Source organism: Cimex lectularius, unplaced genomic scaffold, assembly GCF_000648675.2.
Source record: "Cimex lectularius strain Harlan isolate CLEC.00 unplaced genomic scaffold, Clec_2.1 scaffold199, whole genome shotgun sequence".
Classification (NCBI taxonomy): Eukaryota; Metazoa; Arthropoda; class Insecta; order Hemiptera; family Cimicidae; genus Cimex; species Cimex lectularius.
The window spans coordinates 189,155-211,282 of record NW_019392740.1 but is presented as its reverse complement, the minus strand read 5'-3'; the positions used below and the strand labels follow the sequence as shown (position 1 = coordinate 211,282).

Here is a 22,128-nt window from a genome sequence, read left to right as displayed (position 1 = left end):
TTTACTAAATTTGCCATAGAATTATATATTTTGGTTATTTATTAATTTTTTTAAAATTCTTTATGCTTAAAACCGTCTGTAAAGATTCACATATAATAAAAATCCTGAAAATTTTATTAATCAATCTATCGATATAATTTGAATTATCTCCTTCCAACTGCCAAGTCCAGAGTTCCAAACCAGAGTCAGACCCCAGAAGCATACATTTGATAGTTGACAAATAGTGAAACCAGTCCAGTTAATCAGCCTTAACCAATTTTTCTGTTTCACTCAGTATTTTTAAATGAAAGTTCTATTGGTATATCAGTTCTGATATTTTGTTTTAAAGAATGGGTGTTAAAGATCTGTGGTCAATTTTGTCTCCTGTCTGTGAAAAAAAGTCATTGTGGGAACTGGAAAACCAGTCTATTGCAATTGATCTTAGCGCTTGGATATGCGATTCTCAAAATGTAACAAGGACATCACCACACATCAATATGTATCTCAGGTAATTCATTTATTTCACCAATTATTCAAAACAGAATTTTCTAATTATTTTCTTAAAGAAATTTGTTTTTCCGGACGAGCTATCTACTTTTGCTAGGAGTGAAACCTGTGTTCGTCTTAGAAGGAGACGCACCGGAGTTGAAGGCAGCCACGATGCAGAAAAGAATGGGAAAAGGCGAGGAGGGTTCGCAAAAGGCAGGCTCTTTCACGAGGGCGAGGCTGAAAGGGCTTCAGAAGCAGTGTGTCGATCTCTTGTCACATATGGGCATTGCTTGCGTCAGAGGCCCAGGTGAAGCCGAGGCGTTCTGCGCTCACCTGAATGAGCAAGGAGTATGCAGTACGGCCTGTCTTTATTGCTGACTGTTACCAAAAAGTTCGTTTTCAGATTGTTAGTGGAGTCATTACTCAAGACTCAGACGCTTTTCTCTACGGCGCCAGGGAAGTATACCGGCACTTTCAAATGGGGCCGAGTTACACATGTGACTGTTACAGAATGGATACAATTGAACAGAAACTGTCACTTTCCAGGACCAAATTAATAGGGTAATTTAATTAATAATTAATCCTTGAAATAATCATTGGAACTATTGGTGGCCTCAACGGTTAGAGCAGGGCTTCCCAAATTTTTAGTCATTGGACCCCTTACAACAAAATCTCACTCATTCAAGTATTTAAAATTATATACTTATAGTATGCAGTAAATAAAAGTTTTAAAAATTAACCAATTCATGCCTAATTAGGTGATGGAGAGATATACGTAGGTGCTTTTTTTTCTAGTTTTTCTTCTTTTTTTTAGGGTGTTCACATATTGACGGTGCTATGTTTGCCATTAGCATCGAAAGTTGTGATACTCTTCCCTTGAAAAGAAAGAGTTATCTTTTTAATTGTAATGTAAATATCTAATAAATACGACAGTATACATTACTTAAAGATCATGAGATGCAGTCTGTGTGATGTAGGTGTTACCTACACAGTATAAATCAACAAGATAAGACATCAGAATTCCTGTAATCAAAAGATGCCACATCATTGCTTTATGGAGGAGCAGGGAATGTTGACGTCAAAACATATCCTCATGTAGTATCGTGAAAAGTCTTGACTTCAATGGCCGCAACTTGATCTAATTAATAATTTGAACAGACCCATCCAAAAAAGAGGCTGGCTTTTGTTTCTTAGCTAAAGCATCTGTGCAGAACGCAATGACTGCTGCAGTAAAAAAAAAAAAAAAATCGTTTTCAGTACTTATTATTAGTTCTTTAATTTTATTTATTCATTCTATGTTTATTTTTGTAAATATTATTTTTTCTTGATGTTTGCCGTGTATCACTCATCAGAGGAATCCAAAGTACTTCAAAATGGGATTTGTTCAATAGAAAAACACTTAAACCCTTTAGATAGGTTCTCCCCGTACAAACAAAGTTAAAATATTTATACTAAATAACAATGATATGTAGACAGTATAGGAAATAATTAAGTTGAACTGTTGATTAGAATATAGTTATTTAAATCTACACCAAATCACATATAGTTATTGCAATATGTCCTTTTTATTTTTTAGATATTCGATTTTATGTGGATCTGATTACAACAATGGTGTTAGTAAACTTGGGAAGCAGTCCGCCTTGAAATTTCTGAAAAGCATTGAAGATAATCAAGTTTACCAAAAGTATATCATCATATAGTTATCATATTAAGAGTTTCAATCATATCAGTGATAGGTAAAATTTATTTTTCAGGTTCATCCAATGGAGGAATATAACGTGTTTTGATGAATTAAAAAATGATAAATATATCTCTAGGTAATTATCAATTAAATAATTTATGACAACTTTGTGAGTTTTGGAACGGTTGATGCTTAGCAAAGTTAAAAAAAAAATGGAAGAATTGAGTTTTTTTTTTTTTTTAATTCCATAACCCTTACATAATTCACAAAGGATTGTTGTTTATGAAATATTTCTTTAAACCAAAATTATAATTTATTTTAAAAGTGGCATGAATGATATATTATAAAACCAAAAAAGTAAGTGATTTACAGTTTGAGTTGATTATAAGAGAAAAAGCCCTTAAGGATCCAGGTTTTCCTCATCTGGATGTAATTGCAGAGTTCACAACCCCACCAGAGAAGGTTGATTTCACATGGAACTGGTCGAAGCCTGATTTGCACAAGTTTCTTGTAAGATCTATAATTGGCAACATTTGTATGACTCATAAAAAAAAAAATATATATATATATATATATTTAAAAAAAACGTTCTTCAGGAGTTCGCGATGTCAAAATTGGCTTGGGATGAGGAGTACGCTTTAGACAAATTCATTCCGTTGATGGGACGCTGGCATCTACTGCATCCACACATGGAGACTCTTATTTTTGTGAAAAGCATTCAAGGATGGCGAAAAAAAAATGAAGCCGGTTCAAGTTTTAAAGTTGAATGGTCATTGAAAGGGCATGACATAAAGCCGTTGTCAACTTGGGAACTTGAAACGAATGTAAATCAAGAATATTCTTCACTAGTTGAATCGTATAAAGGTATTAATTTTTAAACCAAACTTTATTTTATTTTTTGTTTTATGATTTTTCATTTTGTTTTATTTTTTTATTAGATAGTAAAAAGAAAAAAGCAGTAAAGTCAAATACTGAAAAGAAGAAAACTAAAAATACAAAAACCAAAGTATTAGAGGTTCAACAAAATCAGAAAAAAATTGACAAATATGTAGTTAGAGCTAAACCAAAGCAAAAAAGAAAAAGTTTCAAATTAGGCACTTCTGTAAATGATGAACTAAATTTGTCTGGCATATTAAAAGATATTGTTTCAAGAGAAGTGTCAAACCCTGTACTATTAAGAGACAGGGGAGTCAAACATTTATTATGACATTTTATTGATGTACAAATAATTCAATTAAAGTAAAAATTTTATATGAAATTTTAAATAAATTTTTTATTATATTATAAGTTTAATTCTTTAGAAACCTTATTAATAATTTCTTTCAGCTTTCAATTATAGGAGACATTTTTAGCTTTTAGGTAGAACGCAAAGTGAGATAATAATTAATTAGAGGGGCTTCGATTTATCTCGAGTCACATTTAATAAATAAAAATATAATAAGAAAAATATATTATGCAATGACAATTTAAAAATTTAAAATAACAATGATAAGTGTGATCTTTTTTTTATGTATATTTATATGAAATGTTCTTTTAAGCTATCTGCTTACTTTACATATTGTTTAATACTTAAGTAATTTTTTTCTTTTATATTGTAATATTTTTTTGTAATGTATGTAAACATTTTTTGTAAATTGTATTAATTCCATAAAATATATTACACAATGACAATTTAAAAATGTAATCTAATGATAAAGGTGATCTTTTTTAGGTATATTTATATGAAACCTTTCAAACTATTGTCCTACTTTACCTATTGTTTAGTATTTAAGTAATTTTTTTCTTATGTTTGCTTTTATATTGTTATATTTTTTTATATTGTATATTTCTATATTTAAACATTTTTGTATATTGGATTAATCCCATAAAATATATTATACAATGGTAATTTAAAATAATGATAAATGTGATCTTTTGTTAGGTATATTTACATGAAATATTCTTTTAAGCTATTTTCTTATTTTACATATTGTTTAGTAATTCAGTAATTTTTTATTATTTTTCTTTTATATTGTTGTATTTTTTTATATTGTGTATTTCTATATTTAAACATTTTTTTGAAAATTGGATGAATTCCATAAAATAAATTATACAATGGCAATTAAAAAATCTAAAATAACAATGATAAATCATTATGTAAGGTATTGTTTGAGATAAAAAATTCGTGTCACGAGCGGGATTTGAACCCACCATCTTCGGCTAACTACGCCGCTGCTCTACCACTTGAGTTATCGTGACTTCCATCCACTCGGACACTAACTTCCCATCTCAACCCAACCTTTCGAATTTTCCCTGCTTTTTGTTGAAGGTTGTGGGTTCGAATCCCACTTGTGACACTGACTTTTTTATCTCAAGCTATACCTTGCATAAAGATTAATTAATTGAAAGATGTTATTTGGTCAACCGGACCACGAAATCTAATGGAAACTGATAAATGTGATCTTTTTTTAGTACATTTATATGAAACATTCTTTTAAGCTATTTTCTTACTTTACATATTGTTTAATACTTAAGTAATTGTTCTTGCTTTTCTTTTATATCGTTATATTTTGGATTAATTCCATAAAATGTAATAGTACTATTATTGACATAATTATTCGGAGATTGTGAGCTGCGGTCTGGTGCACACACACACATCAGACTGCATCCACGATCTCGGAATAATCATTGACTAACCGTGAATGAAGGAGATAAGTATAAAGGAAAAGTATAAAAGGGACAAGTAAAAAAGAATAGCAACAAGATCATATTAGTTTGATCAAATCAAGGATTGTTTGTAGAAGGGTTGAAAGCTTCACCCCTGAAAGCCCGAAGGGGTGGGCCGACCTAATATGACGTGGAAGGGAATTCCACAGACGCACGCCAGCAACAATAAATGAATTATTCATAGATTTGTATCTATGATGCAAGCTTTTCTAAATGAAAAATTTGTATCAGGCGGGATTTGAACCCATGTCGTTCGTCAATACGCCACTGCTCTAACCGCCTGAGTTAACTTGTCTTCGATTCCCCATGCCACAAACTTTTCGTTTTATAATATTTAAACTACAGGATGAATTAAAATTGAATATAGTGAATAAGAATGATGGGCGGAGCTTATTTTCAATTTTAAATAAGAGATTGGGGTTTAAGGCAATCTAATACAACCAGCAAATTGGATTTTTGTTTTTAATGTCACACGCAACACAGAAATTCCTTAATTTAAAAAGTTCAAAAATTTCAAAATAACAGCTTAATAATATTTCTAACGCCTGAATAGAAGTGTTTGTCAATTTAAGGCAAATATTTATCTAAGTGATATAAAAATCTGTTTCATTCTAAAAATAACGTTTTATACTTCAAAAATTAAATGTGAGATAAGTTATATTATGGACAAAAATCACGATATAACTTCTTACAGTTATGTAAATTTAAACGGATAAAATTTTTTGATGAGTATTAACCCCAAACCCACCTCATAGCATAGCGCTATGGTAGGACCATGGTCTGTTGCGCCATGTAGTTTAGGTTGCAACATTGTTAAGGTTAACGTTGATTCATACGGGCTTTGCTTATAACTACATAACACGTTATAAGACAAGTTTTAACATCACAGATACTTATGAGTTATGAGTACCATAATGACCGGTGAGCCTTGATTTTTGCCTACATCATTCGAAAATACATGTGAGTAGCATTATAATTGTATAACTTTTCCCTTTATTCAACACTCGGAACTTCTCCTAAATTCAGGATAATTTTCTTATAAAAAAATTACTTATAATTGTTTAATAAGCCCCTCATATCAAGTAAATGGTGTGGATTTTTTTTTCACCAGTTGTTTTCTTTGAACTCTTTATTCTAAAAATATAACGAATAAAAAATTCATTTTTAATTTTGGAATGTAGTTTGCAGCACGTTTCTTTTATTAGACTTATTATTCAATATTTGGAACACTAAACGATTGCCCCTTTGACATAAAAGGTGAGTGAAGGTTTATGAATGATTTAACATTGTCAGATGTGGTTTACAGGCATTTTTTTACTTTTTTTTATTGAGACAAAAATCAACTTTATTGCAACACGACTAATCTTGACCAAGTTATTTTTAATTTAAGTAAAAAAAATAATCAAATTATCATTTTTACAGTAAAAAGCTGTAGAAGCTAAGAGTAAGTTCCTTATTGAGTTTTAACTATGAATTAGTAGTGCTTTTTATAACACTACTATCAGTACTAGCACTGAAGAATTTCAAAAGTATAATCTTTAGTATTTTTCTGTAAGTTTTTTTTAAATTTCCTTCTGAACTTGTCCCAGGCATCAGACGTGTTCTGTGAGCTTCAAGCTTGGACATAAAAGCAGGTCAAAACGTACATTCATGTCATTCCATACATGTTTACCGACTGTAATTGACCATATTATTTCAATTTGTTGTTTTTTTTTTTCATCTAAGGTCTCGGTTGTGATGAAAAAGCTAGTGTCACGAGCGAGATTCGAACCCACGACCTTCGGCTAAATACTTCAATCCACTCGGACACCAACTCCTCCTCATCTTGAGCTTTGACCTTTAGAATTTTCCACCTTTTTGCCATTTTTCATCTCAAACAAGACCTTAGATAAAAAATATAATTAATCGAAATAATTAATATGGTTTGTTACGACTGCTAAATGTATACGGATTAATATAATAATTAAAGAAGTAATCACTTTGCCAAAGTTACACATGGCCACTTCACAACACGCTGAGAATTGAATTCTGATAACACTACATTTTAAAAATGGCAAAAAAACATTTTAAATCATTTGTTAAATATCCATTTTGTCTTTTTATTAATTATGTATGTGGATTCCAAGTTAGTCTTCAATCAAATGTAAGTCCTAAATAGTTAACTTGTTGGACTGAGGAACAGGTTCAGTGTATAAGTTAAGACAAGTCTTTAAACTTAATTTTCCAAAGATTGTTCCATTTTTCAATTGTTGGTATGTGGTTTCATTACATAATTGAAGCTTTTCTAGAACAGAGATGACTTGTTAATATGGCGCTGTTGTCTGCGTATGTGGCAGTAAGTGTATTTTCATTTATGGGCATGTCAGAAGTAAAAATTGTATACAAGAGCGGAGCAAGTATTGGCCCTTGTGGCAAACCTTCAAGCACTTCTTTCATTTCGTCTCCGATCCCTGGTTTACTGCGAAAAATCTCTCCTTAAGGTGTGATTGTATAATCAGATAATAGGCCTGGATAAAAATAATGTTAATTTGTATAATAACCCCTCATGCTATACTTTGTCGAAGACCTGACAAACATCTAAACACACTCCAGTTCCATACAGATTCTGCTCAAGACATGAAGTAGTGAAATTTTTAAGCCTGTAATTCAACGTTACTATAAATTTGTAACATTTATTCATTAAATAGTGAAATGTTGCGTTGAAGACTGTGAGGTGATTACCCTGTAGCTTGATCATCTCCTATCATCCTGGTTGTTCTCACGAATTTTGTCTGAGTCTCATTTTGGCATTCCATTATTTTTAGTGGTTGATTGAAATTGACATGTTTTTTTTACATTTTAGAGAATTATATTGCCTTTATTAGCAGTGGCATTTTCAGTAGCTGCAGTTTTAACAAGCTAAAATAAGATTTTCTTGTTTTTAAAATAATTTCCAATTTATCTCTTTGCTCATTGTTTCTGATATCTTTGATTTATATGTATTTGTTTTGTCATAGTTTGTGCTGTTAAATGTGAACTATGGCCAATGAGAATAAGCACACTAGTTACAAATACAATATTTTTTAGATTTTTAAAAGTGATTGATTTTTTTTGTAATTTTATTAAATTAATTAATTAATTTTTAATTTAGCTTTCTTTTGAATGAGAGAGTTCAAGAGATTGATGATCGGAAGCATGCTAGAATGTCTCGGTGGAGGAGGGGGAAAACTAACGAAGGTTAAGCCTGGCCTCATGTTTCTCCTCCGGCTCGCCTGGGACTGTCGAACACGACTTCCACTTCTTATCATGTCTGGCTTTCTTGCCATGGGTGTCCGGATCCAGATGGAAATAAACATCGACCGTGCCACTCGTTACATGCCCAGGCTCAGGCTTGAAGACGAAGCATTCCCACTTTCCGATGAAGAGGAAATTGAGGATGATGAGGTAGTTTTTTTTTTTTTTTTTTTAATTTTTCTTAACGTTTCTGTACATCATCTTGAATTTCCAAGTTGATGTATGTAATGTTTATATTTGTTGGTTAATGTCAAAAAACATTTATTGTGTTTTTTATTTATTTATTTAATAAAAAAAGTAAATACGTTATTTTCATTTATTTGGATATTTCGGAAATTGACAAATGCAAAGATGGTCATATATTTTAAAATAAAATTTAAAAAGTTAAAAAAAAAAAAAAGAGAAAATTCGAACACTTCTACGTTGAGATGGGAAGTTAGTGTCCGAGGGGATCGAAGTCACATTAGCTCAAGTAATCACTTGTTGAATAAGCGCTGCGGTGTATTGAGCTGAAAGTCATGGGTTTGAATCCTGCTCGTGACCCTAGCTTTTTCATCTCAACCAAGACCTTACATAATAAGAATAATTAATTAAAATAAAATGTTGGATGTTAATAAATTATAAATGTTTTCTGACATTAACCAACAAATTTAAATAAGATGGATTAACCTTAAAAATTCCATGTTTTAAATTAAACAGCTTTGAAAATAATGTTTATCTATTTTTATTTTTTATTTTAAGGAGTATGATTCTGAATGGACAACAGACGCTCCTTACGACTCGGAAGAATATGACCTTTATGATTTCGAAGAAAGTCTCTCATCTTGACCTGTTCGTGGATGCATAGTTTATTCAGTGAAGTTAGACTAATTTCATGTATCTTGAAATTATCCTTCACAAACATTGCACTCTCTTTGATTTGTATTGCATATGAACAAAACTGAGTAGCCGACAACTCTTGCGATAAAGTTATTTGTTAAATTTCTGCTCAATTGACACTTTTTCTCTTCCAGTGATTAAAAATATATATTCTATTTATTGTATAGTTTATATTGTAAAAATTGTTGTAATAATTCTATGGAAGTGTAAAAATATATTCTGGTACAAACATTCCAATTTTATTTTTCTATTATTACAGTAATGATTATTTATTCATTAAGCCAAAAATAGTACAAAATTAAATAAAGATTAATTTGTAAATTGTTATAATTTATTTAAATATTACATTTGTGATTTGAAAGGTTTCAACAGTATCTGTTTAAACATAATACTTGAAATATCTTAAAACAATACTTATATTAACTAAAAGTAGGTTTAGTGACATATAAATTTTGTATATGGTATGTTTCAATTAAATTAAATTGTTTGATATCAATTTATTTACTTATTTTTTATTTTTAGCGCCGGCAAACTACATTGACCTTCACCAGCCCTCGCTTCCTTAGCTGTGCATTTCTTTTCTTATTTTTCTTGTGTTTTAATCCTACCAATTTCTTTTACTCCTACGTGCCCAGCCAATTTATGATGTTTATGATATAATGACTCTTATCTTTTCTTTATCCTATTGCTAGTCTCTCTATACCCCAGGGCCTAGTCAATTGTGGATAAAATAATGAAAATAACAAACACACGCAGAAACAAGATAGAAACATGACAGTCTGGTTAGCATTCATACTACCCAAGAGTATTTGATATTCCTCAGGGTAATTGGGGATATGCCCTTCCATTCACATACCAGACTACATTAACGCTACTCCAGAGTATCATCATTCACTCATCAGAGTATCATATTCCTTGAGGTAATTTGGGATATGCCCTTCCATTCTTGCTAATAAATTACATTCACACTACCCCAGAGTACTTGATATTCCTCAAGTAATTGGGGATATGCCTTTACATTCACACACCAGAATACATTAACACTATTCCAGAGTACTTGATATTCCTTGAGGTAATTTGGGATATGCCCTTCCATTCTCGCTAATAAATTACATTCACACTGCCCCAGAGTACTTGATATTCCTCAGGGTAATTGTGGATAGTCTCTACCATTCATACTAATAAATTACATATACACAGCACAAATCATTCGCACTGCTGCAGAGTACTCAATATTCCAATAAGCCCTCCTATACAATAATACTATAATAAATACATTCATTCCAATATATAACTCAATTAATTAATTGTTAACATGAAGGTACAAAGATATACAATTAAATAATACAGTAAAAAATATTTATGGCCCTGAGATATTCCAATGACCATCTATGCCTGCTGATGCCCCAAAGACGTGCATAGGTCATTTGGGATGTCTACTGACTTAGTTCTTTGCAGACTGTTATTATATGCTCTACCCTGATAAGCTCTCCACACAATGGACACCTACATGGTCTCACTCCCATCAGGTGGGTGATCATGGTATGTCCTTTTCCCTTCTAGACAACAACTACCACTATAAATTTATTAAAAATATAAATTTTGTGCAACCTGTTTTTCTGCTACACCCTTTGTAATGAAATTAAATTATAAATGTACAAATATAAAATTTTGAAATACATGTAAGTTAAAAAAAAAAAAATTGGAGAGATCATTTAGGGAATTTTACGTCTTCCCGTGATGAATGTCCTGGAGTATTCAATGAAAATTATGAAAAGGAAGGTTAGTTTTAAGGATTTAGGGAAGGGCACACATGCATAATATAACAAAAATCCCTATAGCCCTGAGGTACCGGAACAGCAATCTGTGCCTGCTGCTGAGACCCAAGACTATGCACAGGTCCTACGTCATATGCCAAAATAATGTCTAGATAACATGCATAACGGGCATTTACATAGTCACTCCAGCCATAATGTGCCTGTACGTTATTCTTTTATGACCTATGTGTAGTCTTGTCAGTATGGCCTTTTTGACGAACTATTCTCCATGAACCAGGGACAGTCTTTTTTAACCTGACATACTTTGGTAGTGTTATTTCTATTTTTACAAACCTGGCAGTTTTTACATTCTCCTTTTACTTATTTGCAATTAATAGTTTTAAATCTGCTGGGCATAAAAGTGGGAAAACTTCATAGGGTCTTCTTTGGCTGCCCTGTCCGCTTCTTGTGACCAGGAACCCATGCCAACATGACCTTCCTAACTGCATCGATCCCTTTTAACTGTTCTATTATGTTATTTATGAGGGGGAGGCTCTTTATTTTACTATAAATTTTGTTAAGATTCATTCACTAATTGCCTGCTCTTTATTAGTTTGTTTTTGTACTTTTTTGAGGCTGTTAATTTCTTTAGATATCTAGATTGTGTTTAGATTGCAGATTGGCATATTTAAGTTTTTTTTACAAGCGATATCAAATTTCCTGGAAGACTGACTCACTCTTGAATCAGAATAATAGGAATATCATTCATACACCTAATAGCTTATTGATTTATGCATCATAATGAATATATTTTATTAAAACCTTTACAAACTTTTATTATGGTTAAAAATGTTCATAGCTTTCTTTTTAAAATTAACACTTATAAAATAATATACTTAAATATATAATATACTTAAAACGTGAGGAATTGTTGTTACTGAAAGTCAAAATCCCAAACTCGTTCTGTTGGTAAAATGGCTAAAGCCATGAATAAAGATTATTATTATTATTGTATCATGAAAAAATATATTAACTACTTTAAATATTATACACAATTTTCAAGCATATGTATAATATTAACTAAGAATTAATTATTAAATAAATAAGTAAGAAAATAAAGAAGAAGAAATAAAAAAAAGAAGAAAAGAAAAAAAAAAAGAAAGAAAGAAGAAACTTACAAGTAAAATTAAAAGCAAAAATTAACAAATGTTGGTGAAATATTATTGTTGGGAGCCCCAGCTAATCCCAACAATAGAGTTATGGCTAATTGGTAATAACAAAGGCAAAAAAATGGATATATTGAATCAAAAATAAAAATGAACTTTTAACATGGTAATATTTACTATATAAATTTTATTACATAGTTATTATATAGGTATTACATAGTTTTACATACAAAAATATTAATACAGTTCTGCAATAGGTGGAAGCTGAAAATTAACTCTTCGAAAACTAGTATGCTACTCACTAAGTGTAGGCCCATGCTCTCCCACAGTATACTATTGAGGGGAAGTCCTTTAAGTGGTTAAAAACTGTGAGGTACCTAAGGATCACTTGATACCAAATTGAATTTTGGTGCTCACACAAGTAATCTGGTAGGCAATGGGAAAGCGGCTATATGAACACTTCCCATTGCTCAGAAAGGAGTCTGGCATGAGCCAATACAAAAAACTACTAATTTATAAAGTGTTTTTTAAACCAATGTTGCTATATGCTTGCCCAGCATAGAATTTTACCTGTAAAACAATTCTCAATAGATTACAGGTAATCAAAAATAAATTTCTGCGGCTGGCCACTGTCTCTCTCAGATATTACAAATTGACAGACCTATATGAACGAACTGGGTAGAGGAGGAAATATATGATGAGGTGAGCAAATTCTTTATGTGTATGAGTGTCTCATCAAATCCTATTTGCAGATCCATTGGTGCATATCCAACAAATGCAAATTAGAAACATAAGAGGATCAAAACAATGTAGCTGGTTTATAAACTTGCCAAAGTGATCAAATTCATAGTTGTAAGAACATTTATATATTTATTTATGTATTTAATTCTCATCTACATATTTTATATGCATTTATTTAATTCTATATATAGACTTCATCCCTCTGCATGTTTTTTTAACATAAATTTTTCACACAAATTATTATGGAATTTCTTATACCTCTTTGTATATAAAAATAATTAGTTGTAAATAGTAGGAAGCCACAGTGAAACGTCACATTTCCTACATTCTAAAATTATTGTGTATGTTGTATTGCACATGTACAAATAAAAATTTATTCTATTTAACAAAAAAGTTTATTGTTGGTTTTATGCACAAATATTGATATCACATTAAACTTAGCTGTTTTCTATTATTAAAATGAATGATTACTTTTGTTTTAGTGTACTAATATACTACACATAAATTTCCAAAAAAATGTTTGTATTGATATAAAACCAGACTGGAGTAAATAAAATTGATTTTTATTTATTAATTTTGTATTTATTTTATTTATTTGTGTGTGAGAGTGAATCACATGTAGAAATTTATAAAAACACGGGTTTAATGAAAGCAAAAAGTGACTGTGAATAAACAGTGTAATTACCAGTCGGAGTTTTAAAAGGGAAGGATTACTGCAAATGATAACCCAATTTAGTATTCCAACAAGTGTCGACAGATAAAGAATCTCTTCAAGCTCACACCTGTCTTTACTTTGTTGTTGTTATTTTAATAGGATAATAGGATTTTTCGATAGTGTGACATTATTTGCCAAAAAAAAAGTAATGCTTTCTGTTTACATACTGTTGACATCCATTATATTTCAGACAACAAACTGGTAAGCTTATGTTGAACAAATGGTATCTGGGGTGTTCTCAATGTGGTCACCTCCCTTTTTATTGTTAGAAATTGTCAATATTAGTAAAAACCAATTTTTGCCTTTGCCGAATAAATTATTAACAAATAAAACAAATATGACTGGAAAACCCAATTTAATGATTACAGCTAAAAGTTAAAAACAGCACAACCTTGATATTGCATAACTAGAAAACGTACAACAAGGGGAAAATTATTGGTACAATTAAAAAAAAAAATGTGTGTAGTTGATGTATCCAGTTTATTAATTTTTGTAAAAGCTATTTGTAGGAACGTTTATTATAACTTAAGCACTTATGCTGAAATTTCACCTACGTTTCACTTTAAAGATATTTTATACATTTTATTTTCTCTTCCTTTATCTTACACCTACATAGATGGAATCAAGATAAAAATTAACATTTCTTCTATGTACAAGAAAATTTCTACTTTTTAATTAAAATATAATTTTTTGGACCTACAAGGTGATTAATTAATTTTTTGCAATTGGTGTTCAAGTTAACACGATTAATGCTTAAAGTTTTCATATAATTGAATACAAAAAAATTAAATCATTATAATTAGATTTGAATCTTTTTTTGCAGCAATCTTCCAGTTCTTTTGGTATTTGGTGATAATATATTTGAAATAAATTTGAACTATTAATAGTGATGTTATTAACTTAGTATAGACTAAATAGTTTTAATTTTGTTTGAAACTAAACTAGTCTTTTATTTTGATAGCACATGAATAAATAATATACTTTGTAAATCATGACAACTGTAGGCTTAAGAATTTTTATTTAGATTCTGCTTTTCATTTATATAATATAGTTATATATAAAATATACTTTTATTACATTTTGTAAACAATAAAAAATAAAAATGTTATTAACATACACAGGTTTTTTTTTCTCTAATTGAAGTCGTCATGAGGCTATGAAATTTTCATATATTTACTCTTTTTTAAAGGATAATTTGTGATCAGAAAGCTTAATAATGTAATAATAAATTTCAGCTTGACATGCAGCAGTCTAAAAAAAAATGCAACCGAATCTGAACTCTTTTCATACCTCACCAACGACTGTAGATACAATAAAAATGAAAGGCCACCATCATCGTCATCATCCAAACTGTTTGATGTCAAAATCAAGATATACGTTTATCACTTAAAAGCATCTTCAAAGAGAGAATTGGTATTCTAAACTATTTTAATCGTGATGAACTTGACTTGGCGTTTTTAAAATTTTTCTTAAGGATATAGAGATACAGATGCTATTAGAGATGAGTTGGCTTGACACCAGGCTCAACTATAGCAACCTGGAAACGGGAATAATGAATCTCATGGGTGAAAAATTCCTCCTTGACACAATCTGGGTTCCACATATTTATTTAACTAATGAAAAAGACTCAGCCGTCATGGGATTCCTGAGGAAAGACGATTTGATTAGTATATCTCCTTCAGGATTTGTTGTTTTCACCACAAGGTAAATTTTCAACAGCTATCTGGTACTATAACTGATAGATGACTGTTCACATATTTTACTTTTATATTTACAAATTTTAACTTTAACTTATGCTTATATTGAAGCATCTATTAAAATAATTAAATTGCTGGCCCAGGAGCGCTAAACTATTAGATAAGAAAAATTTCCAAATTTCAATAAATATTGTCCATAAATTGTACATGTGATGTTTGAATATTTAAATGGAAAATTTAAGATATCTTCATAGTTTGATGCTTTAATATAACACTGTGAAGAGTAAATCTAACAATAATAAATTTTTAAATCTAGAAAGTTTTTATTATTTTTATTTTTTTAACTAAACACACCATTTTTTTTTTTTTTGTGGATACCAGGGACTGGAGGAGTTCCCTCCTGAGCACTGCAGCTGAGTTGTACAGCTTATTGTATTTTATCCCTGGCTTCATATTTTGGGGGAGGGCTCGCAACACAAATGTGAACATGAGCCCCCATTGTACCGGTGTTCTTCCTTTCAAAGAAACTCATTTTTGAAGGGGGTTGGGACCAAATTCAGGGTCGCTGAGATCCGATCCCGCCCCTTCCATTGATGAGTGCCGTGTCATTTTCTTTCAATTGCGGCCACCGGTCCCCTTAGGCGTCAGAAAAAGTCCAGAGGCGATGGTGGGGATTGAACTCACGACCGCAGGATCTACTAGCCGAGAGTCTGACGCCTTAACCACTTGGCTACCGCGACCCCCCCCCCAAAAAAAAACCACCATTTATTTTTATGCAAAATATTTTAATTGCTAATGCATTTCGTGCCATGTCCCTAGTCCCTCTTCAGACTTTCATTGGCAATTAAAATATTTTACATAAAAATAAATGGTGTTTAATTAAAAAAAGGAAAAAAAAACTTTCTAGATTTCAAATAATAATTTTTAAATAAATTTAATAATTTTTACCATCATATTAAATTAAAAATTATTTAAAGAAATAACATTTGAATAAATTTTTATTTTATTTAAGAATTGTTTAACACAAAATTGTAAAATTAAAAGTAAAGTAAAGTAATTTCCGACATTCAGAAAGGCTTAATGTTCAACTATCTGTTAGGTGCCATTGCCAGAACTACTTTACAATTATTTTTTCACAACTAATCTCAAATAAAAGTCCAATGGCTATGTCCGTATTCATACCCAGAACCGCTAGCAAATATGGGCCAGATTCCCATTCCACTTGGCCCTAACATAAAACTAAACTTTTAAAATTTTAAAAAGTTTTTTTTTTAGATTGAGAACATCTTTGACTTGTCAGCTACAGCTAGAAAAATTTCCATTCGATCAACAATCATGCCAACTTATCATGGACAGTTGTGAGTAAAAAAATATTGCATTTATTAATTTAAAATCAGAATTTTATGAGTTTCTTATTCTTTTTTAGGGAGATATAATTCATCAGAAGTTAGACTAATCTGGGATGATAAATCACCTACTGTCCTTCACAACAGTGAAATTAGCCTTGCTGAGTTCTATCTACTAGACATGTATACTAACACATCGTATAATCTTTATGAAAGGGATAAACAGAGTGAGTATCATTAATTTTTGGCTAGAAATTTTTTTTATGGCCAACCAATTAAATCAACTATTTAAAATGTATAGTTAATTTTTCTTTAAAAAGAATAGCTAAAATTAATTTAAACTATTTTTGTAATAAAAAAACAGAAACCTATATTTTTATGTAAAATGTCAGGATTTTTGTAGCGTGAAATGAAAGACAGAATATAAATAACACACAAACTCTGATCCTGTGCTGTATATAAAAAAAAAGAAGTATCATTACTTTGTATCCACTTTATTTATTTGTTTTATTTGTTATTATTTTAGCTTATAACTATAGTTCTTTAATTTTGACATTCAAACTGGCTCGTGAATATGGCTTTTACTTAATGGATTACTACGTTCCAAGTTGTCTTCTGGTTATTTTATCTTGGGTAACATTTTGGCTTAGTCCAGATGCAATTCCTCCCCGTGTCTTTTTAGGTAATTTTGCCGAATCAGGTTAATTTCAAATTTAAAAGATTATTACTTTCAGGGACAAGCACTATGCTGACTTTCTTGTTACTGAGCTGGACGGGTGAAGCAGTTCCCAAAGTATCACAATTTAAAGTGAATGACATATGGGAGCTGAGCTGTACTGCTTTCATTTTTATGTCTCTAACAGAGTTTGCTTTTGTGAATACTATTGACAGAAGAGAGTAAATTGCATTTTTTCCTAGTTAAAATATTAAAAGTTTGCATCGGCGTCAAATGTATATTATTAATAATTTTTTAAAGAAAAGAAAACATAAGGCTGAAGAAAAGGTCTGGAAAGTATATTCTTAAGTATTCTGTTTCCCCAAGTCCAAAAATGCCTGCTCCAAGAATGCAGAGGAGGGCATCATCATGTCCATCTTCACCAGAAATCCGTAGACAGTTTTCTCAAAAATATAACAGTTCTTTAAAAGTGATTGAGGTAGACAATGCTTCAGTATTTGAAAATGCATTCAATCTCTGGATTTGTAATTTTATTTTAGTTTATTTATTTTTTAAGGAACTGAAAGCAACTGATTTTCACTTTAAACTCAGAGAAGAATTAAAAAAAGTAAAAGAAGAGCAAGATGCAGGAATAGAATACACAATGACCCCTCAACAGATTGCAACATGGATTGACAAAAAGAGCCAGTTTATGTTCCCAGTCATGTTTATTATATTCAACATTTTCTACTGGGGCATCATACTCATCCCACCATTTTGAATAAGGCAAGTTGTTTTTAAACTTTTGCTGTATTTGAAATACAGATGCTTTTTTTATATAATAAAAACATAAGAGGTTGGTGTCTGTTATAAACAGCAACCTATCTAAAAATGAGTTGAATGTGTAAATTTTGAGTTCAAGGACGGCGAACAAAGTCTCAAGTAGAGTGAGTATGGTAAATTTAAGTTTGGAAAAAATGTATTTTTATTTGGTAGTAACGAAAAATGGTGGTTTGTGTACTTTGTTCCACTTAAAGCTTGTCCTTTTTAATATGTTTAAAAAATTATTTCTATAACATCTGTTTATTGTATTGGTATTTCATTTTAAAAGATTAATTTATCTTAATATTAAACGAATACAACAGTAATTTCACATTAATATTTTGTGTTAAATTATATTTGTTTGTAAAATTTAATATTAATTGTTAATTTTTGCGTATAAAACATTTTTATATTTCAAATTTTATTTAATTTTAAACTATTGGTTAGTTATTTAAAAATACAGTTTTATCAATTTGCTAAATTAAATTACACTATGCTCTATAAAGATTTTAAGTAGTAAAGCATGAACCTTTTGCATATGAAAGCATGAAATTTATATGAAAAAGAAAATAGATGATAAGACAGATATAATCTTCTAATTGAATCTGAATGGACATTTTGTTCTATTAAAGGGCACGGAATTTATCAACATGATAGTAAAAATGCTGAGGAATCAGTATTTTTTAAATTTTATTGTAAAGTGATAACAACTTGTATTATGGAAGTGGCCAGTTTAAAATCTATAGGGCTTTTTTGGGCGATTTTGTCATCTTTTCTATTCTCGCTTTGTTCTCTTTTGGCCAAATGGCTAAATATGCCACCAGCTCAGCTTTCATGGTTTGGATTCTTAAGCATTACCATATTTTCAGCTCCATTCGCCATAAAAGATGGATGCTTGTTTCCAAAACGATACATGTGTCTTTTCATTGTCAGGTCTATGGCAGGATATACATCCCTCACAATGATTTTTTACTCAGTGCAGTTAATACCTCTTGGTGATGCATCAGTGCTATTTTACACTACTCCAATTTTTACACTATTGTTGGCCAATGTATGCTTACATGAGCCGTTGAAGTGTATTGGCTGCATTTCTGTCAGTGTAATTATGTGTGGAATTATGCTAGTGACCAAACCTCCTTTTATTTTTTCAAATCACGATGTAGATCATGAGTACCTACTTGGTGTGTTCATGGCCCTTGTAGCTGCACTTTCTGAGGCAATAGGAAACATTATACTCAAGAAATTAATTTCTTCTCTTCAATACTCTATTATAATATTTAACCATGGATTTCTCTCTCTCATAATTTCATCGATAATCTTATTATACAGTGAATGTAGTGCTCCATGTCCTGGTGATATATTTCTCGTTGTGTGCTTGTCATTTATTACTTCCTTAGAGCAAGTCTTGATGGTTTTAGCACTGCATACAGCCAATTGTGGACCGGTAGCCCTTGTACAAGCATCTGATATTGTTTTTGGCTATATATACCAGATTGTTTTCTTTGAAGAACAGGTCGACTTTTTCTCAATTGTAGGTGCGACTATTATTACCATCATGGTGTTTTATATAATAAAGGAACCACCAGCACAAAACAAACAGTCGCTTACAATTACAATTTGAATTATGAAAATATTAGTAAGTACTTAAAAATAATAATATTTGAATTACTGAATAAACTTAACGATCCACTTAAAGATCCTATAATCTGTGGTGTGCAGACTTGTAACAAAAATTAGTTCTATGAAATGTGTAATTTTTTTGCCAGCAAACAGCTAGGTCATACTCGGCACACATCATTTTTCTTCTCTGCATTTCTAATATTTACACATTTTCTACCGTAAATTAGTCTATGTAATCAATGCTTTTCTTATGGTTGCAATGGCCTGGGACATACCAACAATCGATATTCACCCATCATCAATCATACTAATTAATACACTCAGTCTGCATATATGTTATATAGGTACAAATAAAATATAAATAGGGGGCAAACGGGGTATTTAATATTCCACCGATAATCGCTACTATCATTCATACCAAAAACGACTAAACCTCGATAACAGACCATCAAAGTATACATCCAGCATTCTCACTAATAAATACATTCATATTGCACATATGTAAAGGGGCAGATTATAGTAAGTTATACACTTTCTCCACTCATAAATATTCCAGTAAATTCTGCTGGTAGTCACTGTTATGCACCAACATTTCCTTTTTGTCTGGGTGTAGACCATACCATAATCTATAATGTTTTAGTTTCTCACACTTCACCAGTATGTGATGTACTGTCACTGGCTCGTAACACTGTGGGCATTGTCTACCCTCCAGAAGATGGCCATGGGCGAGACGCATATGGCCTATCCTCAGTCTTGTTGAGTTCATTATTTTTTTTTTCATTTTCTCCATGGGCCACCGTTTGACTGTGCCTTTAATATTTCTTAGTTTTTCTGACATTTCAGTCCAGCGGTTTCGCCATTCTTCATAACTTGTATTTTTAATTTTTCTTTTAACATCCACTGGACTGGGTCGTGTCAGGGCTCTTTTTGCCACTTTTTCCATATTTTCATTGCCCTGGATTTTCATGTGACCCAGGGTCCAGGCAAATACGACCCAGTCTACCTGCCTTTTCATATATGGCTTGTGTTAGCGGGTCCGTGGAGAATTTGTAATTATTTTTAATGCTGAGATCGCGCTGAGAGAGTCTGTCCACATCACAAATTTTATTGCATACAGATTTTTCAACTCACTCAGCACGAATAGAATGGCAGCCATTTAGGCCATATACTCACCGTGACTGATGTTTCTCTAAAATGTGTAACTTTTTCCATTTCTGCTCCTGCCAAAGCCAGGGTTTCTTTAGCTTTATTACTAACAGCCTTATGTGGGTTCTCAGCATATTATCTTTTTCATTCAGCTCGGTGTCAACTATAACCTCATGCAGGAAGTGTTTTTCTAGCCCATATATTTGCACAGTTACTACTTACTTTTGTAGTTATTGAAGCATTTTATTGCCACCTATAAATGGATTAACAATTTTAACACGGGTATGACAAACTAAAAAATACTTCCTGGAGACAAGTTATATTGGGCAAATTTATAAAATAGAATTTCAAGCTAAATCAAATAATGAACAGAATAGAACTTTGAAAATTAACAGTGCTAAAATATAACTTTATTAACGATTCATTATCTAAATTATAATTATATTGAGTGTTAATGAATAAAAATATAATAATATGCAATACACATATTAATTTTACTGAAATGTTAGAATCCAGTCAACGGAATTATTATATATATCTGTATATTTGTTCCAGGTCCAAGATGATGTTATGTGGCGCAAAGTCCTCATCGGCTATGGCCTGTTGTACGTAGTGCTTGTAACGATCGCCTTGGGAATCCTCATTTTCGTTTATAATAATTTAAAAGGCCGATTTGAAAATGGGACCCAGAATTCATCAGGAGGACATTACACTGTTTAAAAATTTTTACCTTTTCTCAATTATTTCAAATTTCACTTTACATCCAAATTACCCTGTAATGCTTTATTTTTTAAAAGTTAAAATTTTGTTTTAGTGAACTTTAATTATATAATATCAAATAATGAGTTTAAGGAAAATTTAGAAAATTAAATGTCACTTGTACTATAGTCACTTATGAACATGTTTTAAATAAATTATTTAACTCTCAAATGCTTGCTAATTAGAGAATTTCATATTACATAAAGCAAATTATTTAGTGAATAATATAAATAATTATTTATTGAACACATTATTTTAAACATTAGTATAAATGTAATTTATTGATTAAATTAAACACAAATCTAATGTTGTTTCAATTGTAAAGTTAATGTGCGCACTTAGTACTATGATATACATTTAATTTGTCAGTTTTATTGTATTAGTTTTTTTTTTTAGAACAGAGTGTAGTAAGAAGTAAATGTGTAACACTAGTCATAAAAAATATCTCATAATACTCATTAACAGTATAATTTTAAAATAAAAATAGAACGGTCTCTTACTCAATCAAGCAACTATATAAATTAAATAGAAAAGATTTGCTCATAAAACTAATATTTATTATGGTTTAGTACTACAATAACTACCATATATAAGTATAGTAGTGTTATTTGTTACAAATTTTAAAATGTGAACTTTTAAACCCAAACATTTAATAAAATAAAAAATGGTTAGTTTTTATTGATATTATTCATAAGTA

The 22,128-nt window shown here is 30.7% G+C and overlaps 3 protein-coding genes across 5 annotated transcripts; all 3 read left to right on the top strand.

Annotated features, from left to right (window-relative positions):
- The first annotated feature begins 8 nt into the window (after positions 1-8).
- LOC106663407 (flap endonuclease GEN) lies at positions 9-3,356 on the top strand. The gene is made up of 8 exons (XM_014388227.2): positions 9-487; positions 546-816; positions 872-1,029; positions 2,045-2,152; positions 2,223-2,285; positions 2,512-2,659; positions 2,746-3,013; positions 3,088-3,356. The coding sequence occupies exons 1-8, from the start codon at positions 330-332 to the stop codon at positions 3,354-3,356; spliced, it is 1,443 nt and encodes a 480-aa protein (XP_014243713.1). The 5' UTR covers positions 9-329.
- Positions 3,357-5,473: 2,117 nt separating this feature from the next.
- On the top strand, positions 5,474-9,178 carry LOC106663534. Of its 3 annotated transcripts, none has more exons than XR_002910326.1 (3): positions 5,474-5,815; positions 6,037-6,112; positions 7,986-8,253. XR_002910326.1 is itself a non-coding variant. In XM_014388428.2 (3 exons), exons 2-3 carry the CDS (start codon positions 7,997-7,999, stop codon positions 8,954-8,956), a joined length of 369 nt encoding a protein of 122 aa, XP_014243914.1. In that variant the 5' UTR covers positions 5,581-5,815; positions 7,986-7,996; the 3' UTR covers positions 8,957-9,178. The 3 variants fall into 3 exon arrangements, 2 of the variants coding, with proteins under 2 accessions (XP_014243914.1, XP_014243915.1); XM_014388428.2 differs by lacking the exon at positions 6,037-6,112 and adding an exon at positions 8,870-9,178 and having other exon boundaries at positions 5,581-5,815; positions 7,986-8,278; XM_014388429.2 differs by lacking the exons at positions 5,474-5,815; positions 6,037-6,112 and adding exons at positions 6,139-6,299; positions 8,870-9,178 and having other exon boundaries at positions 7,986-8,278.
- A 4,185-nt stretch (positions 9,179-13,363) lies between these two features.
- LOC106663499 (glycine receptor subunit alpha-4-like) lies at positions 13,364-21,602 on the top strand. The gene is made up of 10 exons (XM_014388372.2): positions 13,364-13,587; positions 14,622-14,799; positions 14,861-15,090; positions 16,359-16,441; positions 16,510-16,656; positions 16,956-17,111; positions 17,164-17,326; positions 17,406-17,583; positions 17,662-17,870; positions 21,228-21,602. The coding sequence occupies exons 1-9, from the start codon at positions 13,535-13,537 to the stop codon at positions 17,863-17,865; spliced, it is 1,392 nt and encodes a 463-aa protein (XP_014243858.1). The 5' UTR covers positions 13,364-13,534; the 3' UTR covers positions 17,866-17,870; positions 21,228-21,602.
- Positions 21,603-22,128: the final 526 nt, after the last annotated feature.